This window comes from Diplotaxodon limnothrissa, linkage group LG13 (assembly GCF_057381915.1).
Source record: "Diplotaxodon limnothrissa isolate DT_005_m linkage group LG13, D_limnothrissa_male_GT1.1, whole genome shotgun sequence".
Classification (NCBI taxonomy): Eukaryota; Metazoa; Chordata; class Actinopteri; order Cichliformes; family Cichlidae; genus Diplotaxodon; species Diplotaxodon limnothrissa.
The window spans coordinates 918,680-938,097 of NC_140608.1; the positions used below are offsets into that span (position 1 = coordinate 918,680).

The 19,418-nt window shown below is 41.3% G+C and overlaps 1 protein-coding gene across 1 annotated transcript in view; it reads left to right on the forward strand.

The window, feature by feature from the left end:
* The first annotated feature begins 1,027 nt into the window (after nt 1-1,027).
* Nucleotides 1,028-19,418, forward strand: part of gfra1a (gdnf family receptor alpha 1a) — a 107,092-nt gene continuing 88,701 nt past the window's right edge. The window contains exons 1-3 of the mRNA XM_085368993.1: nt 1,028-1,067; nt 1,532-1,837; nt 2,655-2,735. Coding sequence (XP_085225119.1) covers nt 1,028-1,067; nt 1,532-1,837; nt 2,655-2,735 — 427 coding nt within the window. The remainder of the gene's footprint in view (nt 1,068-1,531; nt 1,838-2,654; nt 2,736-19,418) is intronic.

Sequence of the window (19,418 nt, forward strand, 5' to 3'; positions counted from 1 at the left end):
TTCACATCTAAAAAACAAAACAAAAACAAACCCTGCCATATAAGCATCTACACGTGTTGCTATATTAATCATGTCATAAACATACACAGGAGCCATTCCCTCTGCCCTCTCCCCATCAGTGCAGCTTATGCACACTCAAATGTGAACACCCCCTCTCTCACACACACACACACACACACACACACACACACACACACACACACACACACACACACACACACACACACATTCACATTCACATCAATGGTTGTTAAAGTCGGTTCCCTTTATTTTAAATGTAATCACGTGCACGCAGCAGCAGTTAAAATACACCAAAAGTGGCCATTTTAATAGTACTTGTCATGGAAAGTTTATTAAAAACAAAAGGATCATAACGCTAAAGCATATTCTACATTATTTGGTTCATTATTGAGTTAAGTGGGCTAAAAGTTCACGATTGAGTTTTTGTGCTGAGATTGTGGTAAAAGGGGGGGGGGGGGGGGTTTGCTCTGATGGGAAGGTCTATCATTGTAAATTTATGATCAGATTACTGTACTTTAGCGCGAGGGGGAAGCTGGCACTCTCCTCCTTGCTGAATGCGCTAGACAGCAGTGGGACTCCAGTTGGCTGTGTGCGCTCAGACGCACAGACGCAAGCATCCCACTGGCTGGAGTTGGAGGACACTCGCCCGTTTTTTCGCTTTCCACCGCTGCTTTCATCCCTTGTCTTTGTCTCCTCGCGGTGAGAAGACAAACCCGCCCGGGAAAGACAAAAAAGAAGCGCTTCTTCTCTCTCTCCCTCTCTCTCCCTCTATTGAGTCAAGGAAAGAGCAGAAATCGGGACTGGACACTTTGTTTGGAGGGGAAATTATCTCTCGCATGAGGCGAGCCGGATCTGTCCTGTATACAGAGGAGCGCGCAGTGCTGCACCTTTTCAATGGATTTCAATACAGTGGAAGTACCCTGGGAATTTAACGATTGTTAATTCGCATCAACTTAAGAAATTACGTTCCAACAACGGGTTTTGTTTCCCACGCAGAGGAAAAACGATGATCCTCGCTGTGTTTTATGTTCTTCTTCCTGTTTTAGGTAAGTTTAAGTTGATTCGCACCAGCAACTGCTCGCTTCGAATTGATTATAGAGTTTCATCAAATATTTAGTAGCGACATTCTGCGCTCTATTAATAAAGAGGCGCCCGGCAGACGCATCGGCTGCTCGCAGTACAGTGTGGTCGCAACTGTGCAGTAAACTGCTCCAAAAAGAAAAAAAACTCTGAGGAGCTGTCAGTGCCTCAACAAACAACAGTGAACGTGACAGCAATTTATACTCTACTTTCAGCTGAATGAAAGTGCCAGTTAGGCAACTATGTGCATAACTGCTCCAAAATAGTGGCTCCAAAAAATAGCCCGTGTACTCTTTTGTGGCGTGTTCATAATAAAAGCTCATATTTGTGTAATATTTTAATCCCTAAAGCAGCTTGAAAAGTGCTTAAGCTTCCAGTGTTTACTGGGAAAGTGAGAAAACACGCGACGGATAAAACTTTTATTTTTCAGATGTGTTGTCTTACGCGGAGGAGAACCTGCGTGCCGGGGCCACCCGGCTGGACTGCGTGCGGGCCAATGAGCAGTGTCTGAAGGAGCAGGCGTGCAGCACCAAGTACCGCACGATGAGGCAGTGCGTGGCCGGCGGCAAGGAGAGCAACTTCAGCATGGTGGCCGGCCTGGAAGCCAAGGACGAGTGCCGGAGCGCGATTGACGCGCTCAAACAGAGCCCGCTGTACAACTGCCGGTGTAAAAGGGGCATGAAGAAGGAGAAGAACTGCCTGCGCATTTACTGGGGGATGTATCAGAGTTTACAAGGTTGGCTTAGACTTTAGTGGAACTGTTTTGTGTGTTCTTGTACAAAATAAACGACCCCGAGCTACAGATTTATGTTTAGAACTATTTAACCATCTTCTAATTAAACTATAGATTTGTGTTGTTATAGTTTAAAGGTCTATCATAGAATTTAAAAAGTAGCTCATTGTCATCTAATGTTGTTATTATAATTTTCTGGGGGGTGTCACAAACCCAGTCAGCCCCCCGCCCCACCTCAGGGCTTTCAGCTATAACAGCTTAAGCCTTCTGATCTGTCTTGAAAGTGGGTGACATGATTGGTTTCCAGCTCCTCCGGAAGCGAAATGAGCCCTCGCCCTCCTTTCCTTTCGTTCTAGTTCTAAAGTACGAGTCTCCTTTTATCTGCTTCCACAAACATAAGAAGAAAAAAAACAAAACAAGTAGCGCACAACCAATGTGATCATGCACAACACAAATTTGCCCCCTTGACTTGGTCCTACTGAGCTTCAGATACCTTCTGACCTCTCAAATCACTTCCCTCGCGGGTAATAGAGCGTGAAGCCCCTTAGCGCTAGCTGTGCCATCTCAAAGTGTCGATCATAGCAGGGGGGCCTTTTAGTCCCCAAACTACACCCAGCTCATCGCCAGCGAGTCGACTTCCAGTTGCGCAACACAGCTGACCAACCTGCCTAATCAAGCATGTGGCTGTGCGCCAGCGTGGATATCGACTGACCCAAATAACCCGTGTCACATGCAGGCCAGTGTATGGGTTGAAGGGTGATTAACAACACAAGAAGGAGGCTGAAAATGTATCTATAACATGCTGTCATCTTTCTTGCAGGTAATGATTTCTTAGAAGACTCTCCATATGAACCCGTGAACAGCCGTCTGTCTGATATTTTCCGTCTGGCTCCCATCATAGGTAAGAATATTTAAAAATTCTCCGCCCGTGGAGGCTTTTCCTCCATCTCTGGCCATTTATTTTGCCATTGTTTCACTGTCACCTGTCTCAGTTGAGATAAGCTCCAAGCTGTGCATGCTCTCGTCGAAGGTTATCTGTGTGTCAAGTATTTATCCTCCCTCATCATCTCTGCTATCAGTCTTTCTCTCCCCCTGTTCTCACCCCAGCAATATTGCATGCTGGCTGGAAGTGACCTTGCATGGGGAGCTATAGTTCTGAGTCTCATTGAGCAGTGGGTAAATCTTTCGATGCTGAAGGGCCTCTCTGCTGTTTGAGGTGTATTTTACTGCGGTTTTGTGGGCAGCTTCCTGTTGCGGCTGTTTGAATCCACTTGTTGAGAAGTGTGTGAGTAGTTCTGTGAGTAACTTGGAAGAGCATGACAAGCATTTTTTTTTCTGTTCAGAGCTGTGTGTGGGAAAGATGCTGACTCGAGCCTCTAGATGGCGATGTTATTCCCTTCTTTGCAGCCACTCAGGCTCTCTGTGGTCCCACAGTTGAGACTGTTGTGGATATTAGACAGGCTGACGTATGTATGTGGCGCAATCATGTTGCTGCTTACATTGTTATTATTACTCTGCAGGTGATCAGCGCCATGACGAATCAAACAGACATGCTCTGCCTCCACATTTCCAAAGAACAAGGCTGATATTGTGACCCCTTTTGAAAGAGAGGTGGTTCTTCTGTTTCCTCTGTCATCTGTGTGTGGTTTATTTTTTATTTTTTTGTGAAATCTCACAATAGGCTGATTCGCCCTAAACCAGTGCTTTTCTCCCAGCCGGGTGAGATCATAATGTGGGTGGCAAGATGCAGATAAGCCAAATCTTAGACTGGGTTATCGACTTCATGACCAATTATCTTCTTTAGAAATACTGGATGGAAAGCCAGTGTTTGTGTAAAGCTCAATCATTTCTATTCCTACTCTCTATTTATAAAAAAAAAAAAAAAGGAAGTACATTCAAAGGAGAAACGCCATATGTTTGTGGTTTTTAGTATGCCAGCCAGTCTGAAAAAGGCCATCGGTGCTGAAACACATGCGGCACGGTATCAGAGTTCACTTCACAGGCAGGTGCCACTTCTAGACTGTCAAAGCTGTGGTTTCCCGGGGCGAGAACAGACAGGTTTATGGTCTCATTCTTGTGATGATTTTAGGCTGACAAGTTTGTATTTACTTTTGTTTTAGTGAAAGATCAGAAATGTGAAAAATGCAAAATTGCTGTGGCATAATTTAATAGTTCACATCACATCTCTCCTCAAATGAATGAAACAATGTCTTAATGTGACCCCCTCCTGTCAAGCTTTGAGGTGAATTACTTTTATCATCACAATTGTTTGGACTTGACAGATTTTCATAAGCTCAAGAGAGGAAAGAAAAGAAAAGTTTGAATAATGTTAATAAATCTTTAGTTTTTAATTTCCTCAATGCTCCCACGACCCTCTTTCAATTTATCATAGGACCCCCTTGGGAGGTCCCGAGCAGTTGGTTGGGAAGCACCGGATTAATTGACGAGTTTTAACCGTGCTCGTCCAGATACCTCTTTATGTCCACATATATCTCTTACTCTAATATCCGATCAGCCCGAGTCTGTCATTAAGCCGCAGTTATGGTGAGCATGACTTCTTTCTATGGCGAGTGAATGTGCAGTGGTGATGAGCATGGGAAAGATGGATAATGCAGGAAGTTATCGCTAGAATGAGAATAGCCTCTTATCATTAGAGGAGATTCAAAGTGTAGAAGAACGGGTGAGAGAAGAAGGCTGCAGAGTAAGGGTTAATCAGTGAGTAGCAGGATAAGGCTAAGAGGACAGGGAGCACAGAAACAGAAAGCCTGCGCTCACTCTGCCTCTTGTGCGCTTTCTGCAGGAAATTAAAGGGCAAGGTGACAGGAGAAGGATCGAGGCAGAAATGATTAGTGCTTGTTTTTGATCACTCAGACAGCCTTTTATATTTCACTTCTACAGTGTGGCACATTGAATTAGGGCTGCTCGATTATGGCAAAAATGATAATCACGATTATTTTCACTGAAATTGAGATCACGATTATTTGACGATATTTATTTAACCCTTTAAGACCTAAATGGTAAATGGTAAATGGCCTGTATTTATATAGCGCTTTACTAGTCCCTAAGGACCCCAAAGCGCTTTACATATCCAGTCATCCACCCATTCACACACACATTCACACACTGGTGATGGCAAGCTACATTGTAGCCACAGCCACCCTGGGGCGCACTGACAGAGGCGAGGCTGCCTGACACTGGCGCCACCGGGCCCTCTGACCACCACCAGTAGGCAACGGGTACTATAGAACCAAGTCCACCAGAGCTTATATTATTTTTTTTACATGCTGTAGTGCCATTTGTGGGAGCATTTCAAGTTGCTATACATCAATACAACTGTTATAGCCCATATTTTAATAATATGTATGCATTAAGTCCATAGTAATTACATAAATTGCAAAAAAGTGCAATAAACTACAAAAAATATTGAAAATCGCTTTTGTTTTGTTTACATATATTTCTACTTGGAGAAATTTAAGAGGTTTATCCCTCAAAACTTTAAATACAATAAAGTTGCAAAAAATAGTTTACAACAACAGGAAATTTATTTTGAGTGTCTTCATAGTTTTATTTTGGAGATACAGTTTTTATATACTGCAGGAAAAACAAAAAACAATCCTATGATGCAAATTTGCAAAGAAAACAGCATGTGCATCATTTCACTGTGGGAAGTGTTACGAACAGCTGATCAGATCGGCAAAGCGTGTTTCTGGAATATTATGTTTTTGTTCCTGCAAGCGCTTTTTATGCAATTTTTGCAAAGCTTTATGTGGAAGGAAACCGTGACCGAGGACAAGCTGATGGCATCAGATGTAAGTACAACTCCTCCGGTTTCATATGCAAAACAAATTATTGTGCTAGCTTACACGGTTCAGGTTCTACAGGGATTTAAAAATAGTTACACAAAACGGAGCTTGCTGCTCTGACCGGCTTTAAAGGGTTAACAATGACTTTAAAAAATAATATAACATAGTGTGCAACACCACTGAAGTTGTTTTTTTTTTACCTCTTTTCAACCAACAGCAGTCACTCTCCTCTCCAAATAACTTCTGCTTAGCTTTCCGAGCTTCCCTCGGGTCCTCTTAATCAGCGATCTCCAACCTTTTTTGCGCCACGGACGGTTTATGCCCGACAATATTTTCACGGACCGGCCTTTAAGGTGTCGCGGATAAATGAGGGAGGGGCTAATAATCGGCTCAGTCATTTTTAATGATCGTTGAAATTCCAGATCGTAATCGTGATTAAAATTCGATTAATTGAGCAGCCCTACATTGAATTGAGCAAAGAATATTAATGGATACAAAAAAAGCTAAAAAAAAAAAAATACAGACTTTGAGAGGAGAACTATATGAACAGCATTCTTCGGGGATTGTCATTTTTTAAAATTATGCAATTTTTGATCCCGTTCTGCCAGAACTTTCTAAAGAAGCATATTATGGTTCGGCACAATACCCAGCATGCATTTCTCATCGTCTTTCCACAGGTTTCTTTGGTGACTTGTATCACTTTCAAGTTCTTACTGAACACATTTTCTTTCTCTTGTGTCAATTGCATCCCAAAATGTTAGGGACAGCTTTTCTACTCATTTGTGAGACAAATTACTGAATAAAAGAAAACTATTCTTGCAGAATGCACTCAGGTTCTGAGACATCTGTTTGTAATGTACAGATGATTCGAGTTACTGATCTGTGATGAGCCCTCCGCTTCTGGAGGCTCTCTTCTTGTTCATGTGCTTCGTGTTTGTCTCAGTGAGGCAGCGTGGCAGTGATCCCAGGCTATAGGAACAATAGGCAGCCCCGATGATCCTGTAATTCCATAATCGACCCCGTGTCTCTGACCTAAGCCACTAATCTCTAGTGACACCCATACATACAGTGCACAGATGCTCAAACACACACTGCACCGCCCTTGAACACCTGTTCCTAGTGACACTCCCATAAACCTCAGTCTGATTTTATCAGACAGACGCGTAGAGTGTTGTCTTAGCCATGCAGATGCACAGTTTATGCAACATAAATGTACAGTATATGTGCACTGACTTTGAGAAAAACATTAAAGAAAGCTTAACAGGAATTTTAAGCAGAGAGCATGATGCTGTTTATCACAACACCATTGCACTTTCCTCCTCATGGCTTCACTCAATCGTTAGTAACTGCAAATCTCTGTTAGTGGCTTTTAAACATTTAAAAATATTTAAATCACCCAACATATATTATTGACATGATAGTACTCTCAAAATAATGAAATAATACTACATGCACAGTGCTTCTAGGAGATTTTAGCTCAGATCTTTACCTGAGAAGTCCTTTTACTTCTTGTCAGTCTAGTGACTGACAATCAAGTGTGAGGTACAAAAAGATGAGCACCTACTGTTGCTGTGTTCACTGGTGTTTAGCTTTTGAAAAAAAAAAAAGACCTCAAAAGCAATGAAGAGTAAATGCCTTCTTGTCTGTTTTTGTAGTCTCTCATATATGCAGATTAATGTCTCTTTGCTGTCTGGAAGTTGCTAGAGGTCATTTGCGGACTGGCAACACTACCATATCTTCCTGTAGGTTGGCAGCTCCATTAAATGCTTGTTTTTGTATCAAAGTGATGACAGCTTTAAGTCTGGAACTTTTTTAAATGCGATCTCTGCACATGAAATATTTAAAACTGGTGCTTAACTATTTAACCACTGTGCGTGGTGGAAGGAAACAAGGCTTAAGTGTGTGAGGATAGAGCAGACCCGTCTTTAAATTAGGCCGTCAATTGCACTAATCAGTTTCCTTCCTCTTTAAAATATCAAAGTTTTCAGTTGCTTTAGCCCTTTCTTCCCATCTCTCTTTAGCAACTCTGTCTGATTCACTTGGTCTTTTACTTCATTAAAGTGCTTACATGTCTTCTGCTATCTGTGAAACTGCAGAGACCACCGCTTATTTTAAAAATCTTGTTTTCATTTGACATATATAGACGATGCAGATACTTTCATCGATATGTCTTGCATGTGTTATCTTTTCATCGAACGTATACATACTCGATTCAGTTTAATGTGTAACCTTTCTTTGAACTGCAGTGACAGGCTTTGGAAATTGGTAAACAAAAAAGGTAGACGTCGCGTTGAGAGGAGGGGGGAAAAAGCAATTTTCTATCACACGGCATGAGTCCGTTTAAGCCTAGAGGAAGTAGAGAGCAGACTTTACATGAAATAGCTGCCTTTTTCTTCACCACTTGCCCATGTTTATGAATCAGTGATCCATGCAGGAGAGAGCAACACAGAAACACAGCATATTATTCTGAGATTCAAGTGAACTTGGAATTACTGCCACGCCATTTGGCCCGGGGTGCTGGAAAATCAAAGTGGCCAGGAAATGGATGAATACACAGCCTGGGTATGTTCTTATTATTATCTTCATGAACAATTGCTGCTACAGGTACCTTTCATGTTTCCATGGGCGCTTCTCTTTTTTCCTCTTCAGTGGCTCCTTCTGTTTCTTGTGCCTTCCACATTATCTTGTTATTTGACAATTTCATTCTGTAAATGCACTAATCAGTTGCAACAATAAAGACGGACAGGCCAATAACATTCATTATTTTGTTAAAATGGTACCTTCCAAGGGATGCGTTATAAAGCATAAGGCAGGAAGTAAACAGTCAGATGTTGAAGTCGAAGTTGACATGGTCCATGTCATGCAGGCTGGACAGCTGCGTCAGATATCTAAGATGGCAGGTCTTGTTGAGTGTTTCTTGTACACAGTGGTTAGTACTTACAAAACATTAGAAAAGGGTGGAGAATTGATGGACCAACAAGACGGTCAGCAGCTCATCTGTGCAGTTTGATCGGATAGTAGAGCTACTATAGAAGCTACAGTATCTGCCTGCTCCCCATAGGGTGGCATAAATGTTAATGTTGAGGGATTTTTAGGTCCTGCAATGGACACATGAACCTGCTACTGTTCCTGTGTGTCTTTTAACGAAGAGACTGAATGCTGAGAATTACAACCCCCCCCCCCCAAAAAAAAACAAAGAAAAAACAGCAAGTCATCAGAGCCGCAATAATATGGGCAACGCTGGGCAATAACCTGGGTCCTTGCATTCATGTGAATGTAGCTTTGAAACATACCGTAACATTGCTGTTGACTACATACATCATTTCAAGCCAGCGGCATTTCCAGATGGCAATTCAGAAATGGGTAGAGAACATGAGAAAGAGTTCAGAGTGTTGATGTTTACATTCAAATCCCCTTGATCTAAATATGGCTGTAGCTCAGGTGGCAGAGCAGGTCAGCCACTAATCAGAAGGTCAGTGGTTCGATCCCAGGCTGCCTCCTGGCTGCATGCCAAATATCCTTGGGCAAGATACTAACCCCATGTTTGCCTACTGGTGGTGGTCAGAGGGCCCGGTGGCGCCTGTGTCCGGCAGCCTCGCCTCTGTCAGTGCGCCCCAGGGCAGCTGTGGCTACAATGTAGCTTGCTATCGCCAGTATGTGAATGGGTGAATGACTGAATGTAGTGTAAAGCGCTTTGGGGTCCTATGGACTAGAAAAGCGCTATACAAATGCAGGCCATTTACCATTTACCATGATGGTTTCCCACAGATTTAGATATGTGCTGGAGGATACAAACACTTGTATTTGTGCATGCATTTCCAAGGAAAGGAAACAGTCTTAAATCAATCAGCTCTGTCTATCAGTTTATCTGCAAATATTTTAATTATCTACTTCACTGTGGCAGATTAATAGCTGATTAACATTTTCTGCAGCATTTTTTCCTTGCAATGGACACGAAAACTACTATTGTGATGTGTAGCTGATGGCGGTAGTCGTTCTTTTGCTTTGTGGAGTTGGTTCGGCATGAGCCAGTCCTCCATCTGCTTCAGGTTCTGGTTAGAGTCGCCTCCAGCACACAGCAGCTTTCCAGGACAGCAGAAGGACTACGACCAGCAGCTGCAGTCCAACATTGTCAAGTTGGATTCAGCTGGACTGCTGGAATGTAGCTGATACAGGCAATTGCCACAACAATAAGCTGCTAGCGAGTCAGATAATAAAACATGAGAGAAAGAACTTAAAAAAACGTTTTATATTATATATTATTCAAAAAATATGAATAATTGTAGTGGCAGGGTGTAGTTTTGTCTTTGCTGCAGGGGAGGGATGGAGCATAGGGTTCAGGGGGCAGTACCAGGAGAGGCTGGCTGGCACCGCTGGCAGCTATTGTCTACTTACGTCTCTTCTATTTACACAGCAGCACGAAGAGACTGAGGTGTCAGGTGTCCACTTGGACTGGCAGTCAGGGAGGCAGTGACACCTGGCAAAACTGAGCAAGTCTTGTCCATGAAAGCCTCGCCCAGCAGGTGCGAGGACTTAGAAGATCTGCCTAATGTCTGGATGGCTGTAATGACAGAACACCTTTAGAGGCCTCGTAAGCATAATGGAGGAACCACAAAATATTAAATTGTATACATTTTGTGGTTGATTGGTGCATATTAAATTCCCAGGTCTCCCCATGAACTTCACTATTTGTTTCCTATCTAAAAACAGATGTATATATTTTGACGTGACGCCACAAAGATTAAACTGCGTGATCCCTCTGTTTGCCGATAAGACTGTTATTATTGTGTGAGACAATTATCATATAACACCGGCATGATGAGAGGTGAGAGAAACATTGCACTGGGCAGAAAGTGACACGGACCTTAATCGACTGTCAGGCCAGCAGCCAAAGGTGACTTAATGTAAAAACAACTTTCACTGCTTAAATGATAGGGTGGCAGCGGTGGAAAACGGATAAGAGCGTCATAGATTCCAGGACGTGAAACCTATGAATAAAGATGAGTTTACACAACTATCGTTGTCACGTTGGCCTGGAGACTGACCTTTCACAGTTGACAGTTCTGAGGTGATAATATAGTGTTCAGCTTGGCAGCACTTATCTTAAACCACTGCTTCAAAAGTTTAAAATAAACAGCGCACTTTTTAACCCTTTAGAGCCGATCGGAGCGGGCACGCTCTGTTATGCGTAACTATTTTTAAATCCCGGTAGCACTGCAACCACGTAAGCTAGCGCAAAAATTTTTTTTGCATATGAAACCGGAGGAGTTGTACTTACATCTGATGCCATCAGCTTGTCCTAGGTCACGGTTTCCTTCCACATAAAGCTTTGCAAAAACTGCATAAAAAGCGCTTGCAGGAACAAAAACATAATATTCCAGAAACACGCTTTGCTGGTCCGATCAGCTGTTCAAAACACTTCCTACGTTGGAATAGACGTCAGCGCGAACTTTTGCATTTCCGCCATTACCTGGCCGAAACCGGAAGTGACGTCATTTTGGCGGAAATGTAGTCTTTTTTGCGATCAGGGCCTCAGGGCCTATACTGCTCTTTTTAAAAGTTATCTTTGACTTTATGACTTTCTGTGTCGTTTCTGGGATGCTTAGGACTCATATTGCACTGCTGGAAATAGTTTATTTTGATGCAGATGCTGCTTTTTTGCAAATTTGCAGTATAATATTTATTTTCGTTTTTCCTGCAGTGTATAAAAATTGGTGTATTTCAAAAATAAAACTATGAAGACACTCAAAATAAATTTCCTGTGGTGGGAAACTATTTTGTGCAACTTTTTTGTATTTACAGTTTTGAGGGATAAGCCTCTTAAATTTCTCTAACTACAAATATATGTTAAAAAATCAAAAACGATTTTCAATTTTTTTGTAGTTTATTGCACTTTTTTGCAATTTATGTAATTACTATGCACTTAATGAATACATATTATTAAAATCTGGGCTATAATGGTTGTATTGATGTATAGCAACTTGAAATGCTCCCAAAAATGGCTCCACAGCATGTAAAAATATAATATAAGCTCTGGCGGACTTGGTTCTATGGTAGGTCTTAAAGGGTTAATAAATTCAGTATAGCATGACAGAATGTTTACATTCTTTAAACCTTTCTCTGTGTGTTTTCCTATACTTAAATGTCAAGGGCATCGAGAAGTGTTGCTTAAATTCACCCGAGGTGTTGAAGGTATTTATCTCCAACCTGTGCATGTTCCAAATTTTCTGCAGTAATCAGAAAGTGTGGTCTCTGGCTTGTAATGAATTTATTCCCTGTCGCCGTGTATTGATGTCTGCTTGGCTTAAACTCTCTCCTTAAGCTCAGTCCTCCCCTCAGTTGGCTGCTACAGCAGCTCTCTGTATATCACCCACTCACCACTCATAAGCCCCAATACACCAAAGCTCAATATTGTGTCTCTTCCATGTGTCAAGACTTCAAACAGATCTTGTCCTCCCCCCCACAGAAGTCAACCTTGAAGCGTAGTCGCTGCGACGTCTGCGCATATGTGTGTGTTGTGAGTGTGAAAACATCTGTAAGTGCGTGGCCTGGCTGTCAAGCTAAGGCAGCGCTTCAAATCCCCCCGTGCTGACACACAGTGCTGAGAAGCTGTCAGCACCACTCAACCACTGGCTACAGAGGAAGTCACTCTCATTATGAGCTGCCAATGTTTAGAGATAAGAGTGCCTATCGCTATCTCTTTCCCTGCTTGTGTTTGTGTGTACGCCTGCATCTGTGTGTGTGTGTTTAAGAGAGTAAGAGAAACTCAGGGAGGAAATGCAGAGGAGTTAAGGGAGGTAGAAACATCATTAATTGTGCCGAATCTTTTAGAGAGAGCGAATGAGAGAGGATCCTGCCTCTTAACTTGATTTTTTTTATTTCTTAGTTGACTGAGCGCATTTACTCGTTTTTTTTCCTCCTGCTTCATGCTTATTAGTCAAATAGACTTACAGCTGGGAGTTTCTCTGGACATAACAGTTTCCTTTAAAGGACTTTATCACTTCTTTTTTTTTTTTTTTTTTTTTTTAAGTGATGGACCATTCCAACACTGGTTGTGACTGGTTTTCTGATGTTATTAAAACAGATGGAGTACTAGTGGCCAGACCACATAAAAGTCCCTTTAGACTCTTTTCAGATTAGTTTCAGAACTTCCCTAGAAACAACATACCTTCCAAGCCTTATTTCTTTTGCATCCACACTCATAATAAAAATGCTTAAGTGCTTTTATAGTCAGCTAGTGATTAGAAGTACACCTTTGCTGTATTTTGTACTCATTTGCTTTCCCTGAAATCGTGTTTGAGCCTCTTCATTTTATTCCTACATTGCTTTGTTATGTTGTGAAAGACTTGCAATTCCTGGCAAATGCTGGCAAGTATTTCACTCTGAGTCAGTGTGGCATTGTATTTCTCTGTTTTGTTTTTTAATGCCCGTGTCCAGATTCGCTGTTAACGTAACTAATATGTTATTACTTTTTTAATGGCAGTTGTTGGTGCTGCAGTGTTTGCCGATCAGTGTGCACTACCTGGCCCAACTACAGCTATGTCACTCAATGCTCCTTTAATGCTAAGAAAGTAGTATGAGCTAACAAGATCCTAACAGCAGAGACCCAACGACTACCCAGTTTCTATAGTGCAGACACAGGTAAAATAGGTTGCTACCTTGAGCAGTTATAACTGTTAAATGTACAAAATCCCTTAAGACAGCCTTAAATTATTACAAAATGTCCAAAGAAGCCTTCCATAGCTGATGTGTTTCACAAGAAAAACAAGGCCAAGGAATTACACATGTTGAGAGACTGCGTAAAGATTCATGACATAAAGAAACATCTGTCCATCACTATTCAGTCCTCATGCCAGCTAAGAGAAAGAGCGGTCATGTGTTTTTCTAGGAACACACAGAGCAGCTGATGAAGTCATGAGTTTCCTGCTTTAGTTTAGGTATCACAGTCATGCACTTCTGACCTCATCAGCATTCCTAAAAACCTTTTCCATCATTTCTCAGAAAATGACTTTTACTTTGTAAGCTAGAATGACTCTCATGCCTGGAGCTGTTATCATTCAGGCTTCCTAGAAAGGGGTTGCCCTACCTTTGCAGCAAATTTATTTGCCTAAATTGTTTTCAGTTACATTTAGGAATATGTAACTGCTGGCTAGATTATGCTCATAGGCATTGTATTGAACAAACACCAGGAGATGTATTGGATTCACCAGGAGCTGGTTTGAGGGTTAGCCTAAAAAATACAAGGCCTAAAGCCAGGGTTAACAAAAGTTATTGGGTTTAAATAAAACTTAACATGTTTAAGACACAAATAATTGTGCTATCCTGTTAAATTAACACCAACTATTATAGATAGGAAGGCCATTATTATTTGTGTTAGTACAGCTAATGTGGCTAGCAGATAAAGGTACTTTTAGCTGCTCCTATTCCACAGGGAACAGATCCACATGTTTTAACTTGGTGTTGCCTCTATGAATTATGCTAGCTTGTGACTCCCTGAGGCTGGCTTTGTGTCTGTGTGGTAATTGCTAATAATTAAGCAGCTAATGGCTAGATTAACATTTTTGATAAATGTTCAAACTTCAGTGTTGTTCAAATAAGAGAGCTCTACTGAAGTCTCAAAATTCCTCCTGACGGGTTGTTTAGTGACATGAAAGTCGACTGCTTCAGCTATTAATGAGGAGGGCCTGTGCGCCTGCCTGACTTCAAGTTTGAAGTTGTGTGTCTGTTGGTGGTAGCAAATACGACACTATATCACTAATGTTACAAGTGAGCTTCTAAGCAATAATAATTTTTTAGTACCAGTTAGTGTCAGATAATAGCGTGCTCTACGGATATGATATTTAGTACGGTGCACTTTGTCATATCACAGAGTGAAGAGGGCCCAATGGAATTGCAGCCCCCCAAATGTAAATTTAATAGCATTAACATTTTCTTTTCTTTTTCTTTTTTTTTCAGCAGTGTCCATCATGCTTTTGGATTGAAACGGTCAAGATATTTTATGGATACAATGTCATAGCAACACCACTTTACAACATCTGCCATTTTGTCTTCGGGCATCCTCCTTATAACAGCTGTCTTAAGTTACCACAACCAGATGCTTATTAAACACACATTTAAGTTTCTGGTTTAGTTTAACTGCAGTGTTTCTGTCTAATTACTGTTTTTAAATGGGTGCCATGAAGAAAGTACATTTTGTAAATGCTAAAAGACCAATCAGCATGCCTTAGCAGAATCCTAGCAAAGCTAGCATGTCTTGAAAACAACTAAACTGTAGCTTTATTTCAGTTTAGATGTATTATCAGTGCTGTATTTACATTTATCTCTAAAATACAATGAGGTGTTCTTTTGGTCTAAAAGTGTAAGGTGTTATTATGCTTCTAATTAGAGATGGACCAATCCGATATTACGTATCAGTATCGGTCTGATACTGACCTAAATTACTGGATTGGATATCGGAGAGAAATAAAAAAAAAAAAAGTAATCCGATCCATTAAATATCAAAAAAGCACCTCACAAAACTTGCGACATGGCGTAACTTGGCTCATAACCATAGCACGTCGGAGCAGTGTGCTCACGTGATAGAGCGGCTGTGGTGTGCGAGACCTGTCAGCGGTCTGGTTGAGTATTTGGAGCCTCGCTACCAAACCGGCATTTCATCTCCGAGAAAGTTATCCAAGAGAGAAGTAAAGCAAGTGTGTAAGTTCATCTCTGAATGTTTGTAAAGCATTCCAGCGTTTAGCTTAACAACCGATATATGGAGCGACTGCCTCTCTCTCTCCCTCCCTCTCCTGTTGCTACTTCAATCATGAAACTGATTAATGATCAGCTGATCGGCTTTTCTGTCGCGAGTCTGTCTCTCTTGTTTGTTTTTGGCCCACTTTGTGCTAGAAAGTGGAAACCAGTGGCTGAACAACAGCAGCACGTTTAAGCTTGATAATCTGTTGTTAGAATTTATTTAATATTACTTTCTACACCAGGATCTTTTTCTACGTAGCTGATGGCTAGCAACTGTCTAGCAAAGTTTAGCCAGGGGGGCCGATAGGGCATGAACAGGGAAAAGGCAGGAGGCACAAAGACATACTTTTCTTTCTTATTCTCATTTAAAATGTCTAGCTTTTATCGGAATTTTACACCCAAAGTTTTAATCTGATGTAAAATGTATAGAAGTCCATTACTGTATATGGTAACTGTTAAGTCTAATATACCCTAGTAAGCTATACTACTTTTTCCATCTGTGCAGTCTGCAATTCTGTTGAAGAAAGATGTTGAATCTATTTAATTATTCTTGAAAAATAATTGATTCTGTGCATTTTTTTTCCACACTGTATCAAATTAAAGTTGATTACGTCGATTAAGCATCATGAGTTGGAGGGTGGTTCCCTATTATTATTATTATTATTTTTATTTATTTATTTATTTATTTATTTATTTATTTATTTATTTTGCTGGGAGTTTGGAACCCTATTAGTTAGGTTGCTTACTCTTTAAAATACCAGAATAAGGAGGATGGAGTAGGTTTAAGTTTATTAGATTAATCAGTGTTGCTGAACTATGAAATATTTTGGGTGCAGTGTATGTTTTGCATACAGGTGTAACAGAATAGCTTTAGTGTTTTTTTTTTTTTTTAAACTTGAGTATGAACTTATACAAAATGCAGCAAGATATTAAAAACAGTTTTATTGATTAAAAAACACACTATATCGGATTCATATCGGTATTAGCCAATATCCAAATTTATTATATCGGTATCGGCATCGGACATAAAAAAGTCATATCGTGTCACCTCTACTACTAATTATTTTAGCCATTTACCTCAGCATGACATGGGGATTAATGGGAAGACTTAGAACAAGTTATTAGTGAGATACTCAATGATAACATTTCAGCATATATTTATAATAACTTTTTAGACAGTATTTGTCTTTAGACCACAGTTACTCCAATTACCTTGCAGCTTCTGTTTGTTTGCTTTGAGATGATGATGGTTTCCTCTTTCTCTGCACAGTGGCTATCCAGTGCTTCTAATATTTGCAGAAAATAACTTCCCTTGTTTGGTTCTCTGATGCATGTAGTGGAAGACCTTTGCTGTCCTTGGTACTTTTTAAAACCCTCTGTATTACACCGACATGGCATGTTTCTGGTGCATCTTCTTGTGCTACTATCTTGCAGGTCTAGTATGTTATTAGTTTGCAGTGCATAAGCAAGTGCCTCATTATATACTATTGTTCCATCCTCTGCGCAGTAGTTTTTTTTTAAAGACTCCCAAATCCACTGCTGACATTCTGATCCCTGTTCCTTGAAATCTAATCAATACAGCATTGTGTTGGATTGGAAACTTGAGGCCGTGTCTACAAGAATCTATTGATCGCTCTCCTTTTGTGCAGTTCCCTCTGTCTTTGCTGCCCCAGCTCTTCCGTTCAGGCCCGGATCAAAGGTTTTATCCTTCAGCGACGTTCAAGGTGTACAGTTCCACGCCAAGGTCTACTTTTCTGATCTGGGAGAAGGACTTGGTCAGTTGGGGGTTTGTGTTTTCATTGACCTTGTCTCTTCCCTGTGCTGCTGACATTTTTAGTATAACATGTGCAAATACATGTTTAGTTAAAAATAGATGGATTTCGGGAGGTTTGGGAGAAAAAGCAAGACTCACGGAAAATCCCTCTACATTGTGGAAGAAAGATTATTCTGATTCAGTGGTACCTGTCAGCTCATATTGTAAAATGTACTATATTATGCAGCAGAGATGAAACCCAGTACAGATTTAATCCTCAAGGCAAGGTCAAGAGAACACCTTTATATTCCAAGTATGTAGAGCTCTTTATCTTTTGCTTTAACATGCCAAGCAAGCTTTTTAAATTTTTTCCTAACCGTGCAGCGGCATGTCAGCTGGCCACTTAATTCACCACACTGTTTCAAAAATGACTGATCCAGCTGTGGGCTATTGGCAGAATAATTCTAACAGCAGCCATATCATCAGGTTGCCAGTCCAATCGCTGGCTGCCGCACCATGGGCCAAGAAAATCATTTAGTTAAAGGTGACCAGATTTGAGTCCCTCTGAGAGGTCTTTGATTGGATGTGAAGTGGAGGGGTGATTCATCATAGTTAATAAACGTGGTTGACAGCTCAAATCAGCGGGTGGGAGCATGTGCCAGGTCTGCCTCCCGCTGCTGCTTTATACTGCATGCAAAAATGGACAATTAACTTTTCACATACACAGCAGCAGACACCTACGCTGATTGTTATACACGGCTATGTGTGCACATCCAGTCAAGCAAGACTCGCAAGCAAAAATTGCACTGCAAAAATATAGCTTAAACTGCACAAGTTGGGAAAGATCAGTTTTCAAGAAAGAGTTGCGTGGGGCGGGGGGGTTGAAAGACTCTTTTATGCAGCGTGAACACCCTTTTTAGCCTCGTATAACAGTACACGTTAAAATAAACTTGAGCAGATGTTGCTTGCTGGAAGTGTAAATTGCACTCTGAACCTAATACTACATGCCTAAAGATTTAGAAAAGTTCTCCACTTTTCAAATTTCACTTGGGTATTTGTATCCGTAGTGGAAGACTTGGTCTTCTCTGTCCCAATTTGGCTCTTGAACTAAAGAATTTGTCATGGTCTCCGTGCCTGCCCGGTCGGCCCCACAAGGCTACAATTGCTGTTTCTGTTCTCTCCCTCTCTGCCTGGGCGGAGCTCACTGTGGGCTCCTGCCCTTGGCCCACACACACACCTGACAACACTCACCCATCATCACCGGGAGCACTATTTGAGGCTGGAACACAGATCCTCTCGTCGCTGGATGATTGTACCCCTAACGTTAGTGTTCTCACAGCTCTTGTGCTTCATATTCGTGATTTGTGATTAGTTGGTGACCTGCCTTCTCGTCTGCCTCAGATCTCCCCCCCCCCCGGGACCTGCGACCTCCCTGCTGCGGGAACGTGTGTGAGTGTGAGCGAAGAAGACGTGAGCGAGTTACCCTGTGATTCCCCCGGAGTTTTGGATCCCTTCACTGTACATATATTGCACTGGCACTGTAAATAAACTACACCTTGGAGATACCTTACCGCTCTGCGTTTGAATCCCTGTACCAGATCGTGACAGAATTAGTAAGTTTACAGAGCCCGCTGTTGTAAAGGAACGCTGTGCTCTTCATTATGAAACGCAGACTCTTTAGCAAAATAAATGCAAAAATTATTCATTTTTACAAATGTGATTAATTACCCAACCCAATGCTCAATGAGTGTAGCTAGATTCTTTTTCATAGAGGAGTCGGATACCTCTCATGGTCTATAGTCTGGCTTATTTTGACTTTCAGTCATTTAAATACTTTTAAAACTCTTCCAAAATTTAAGCCAATTTCAACCTAAATGTGTCCCCAAATCAGCGCTCACAGAGTTGCCTGCTCCTACCTTTAATATTGCGTCACTCACCATGCTCAAATACATTTAAACAATGTTTTAAATCGTTCAGGATAAAATTGATTTAATACAGTGTAGTTAATAATGATGTGTTATAATCACATTGTGTTTCGCTCAGCTGGCTGAGGCGTGACTGACCACTGGCAGGTGTGCCAAAGCTGCGGCCTTGTGTTAAGCTGCTGCTCTAAGCCCTCGGCTGCACACAGTCAACTCGCAGGATTAACTCGCCTCGGCTCCAGCCGTCAGGGCTTCCACTTGTGTCGGTGTGTCTTAATGGAATTTCATACTCTCCCAAAGCAAATGGGACTGCAATGAGCTATACCATTTCATTCTTTTATAGGAGTGGATTTGTAAAGTTATTCTGCTTC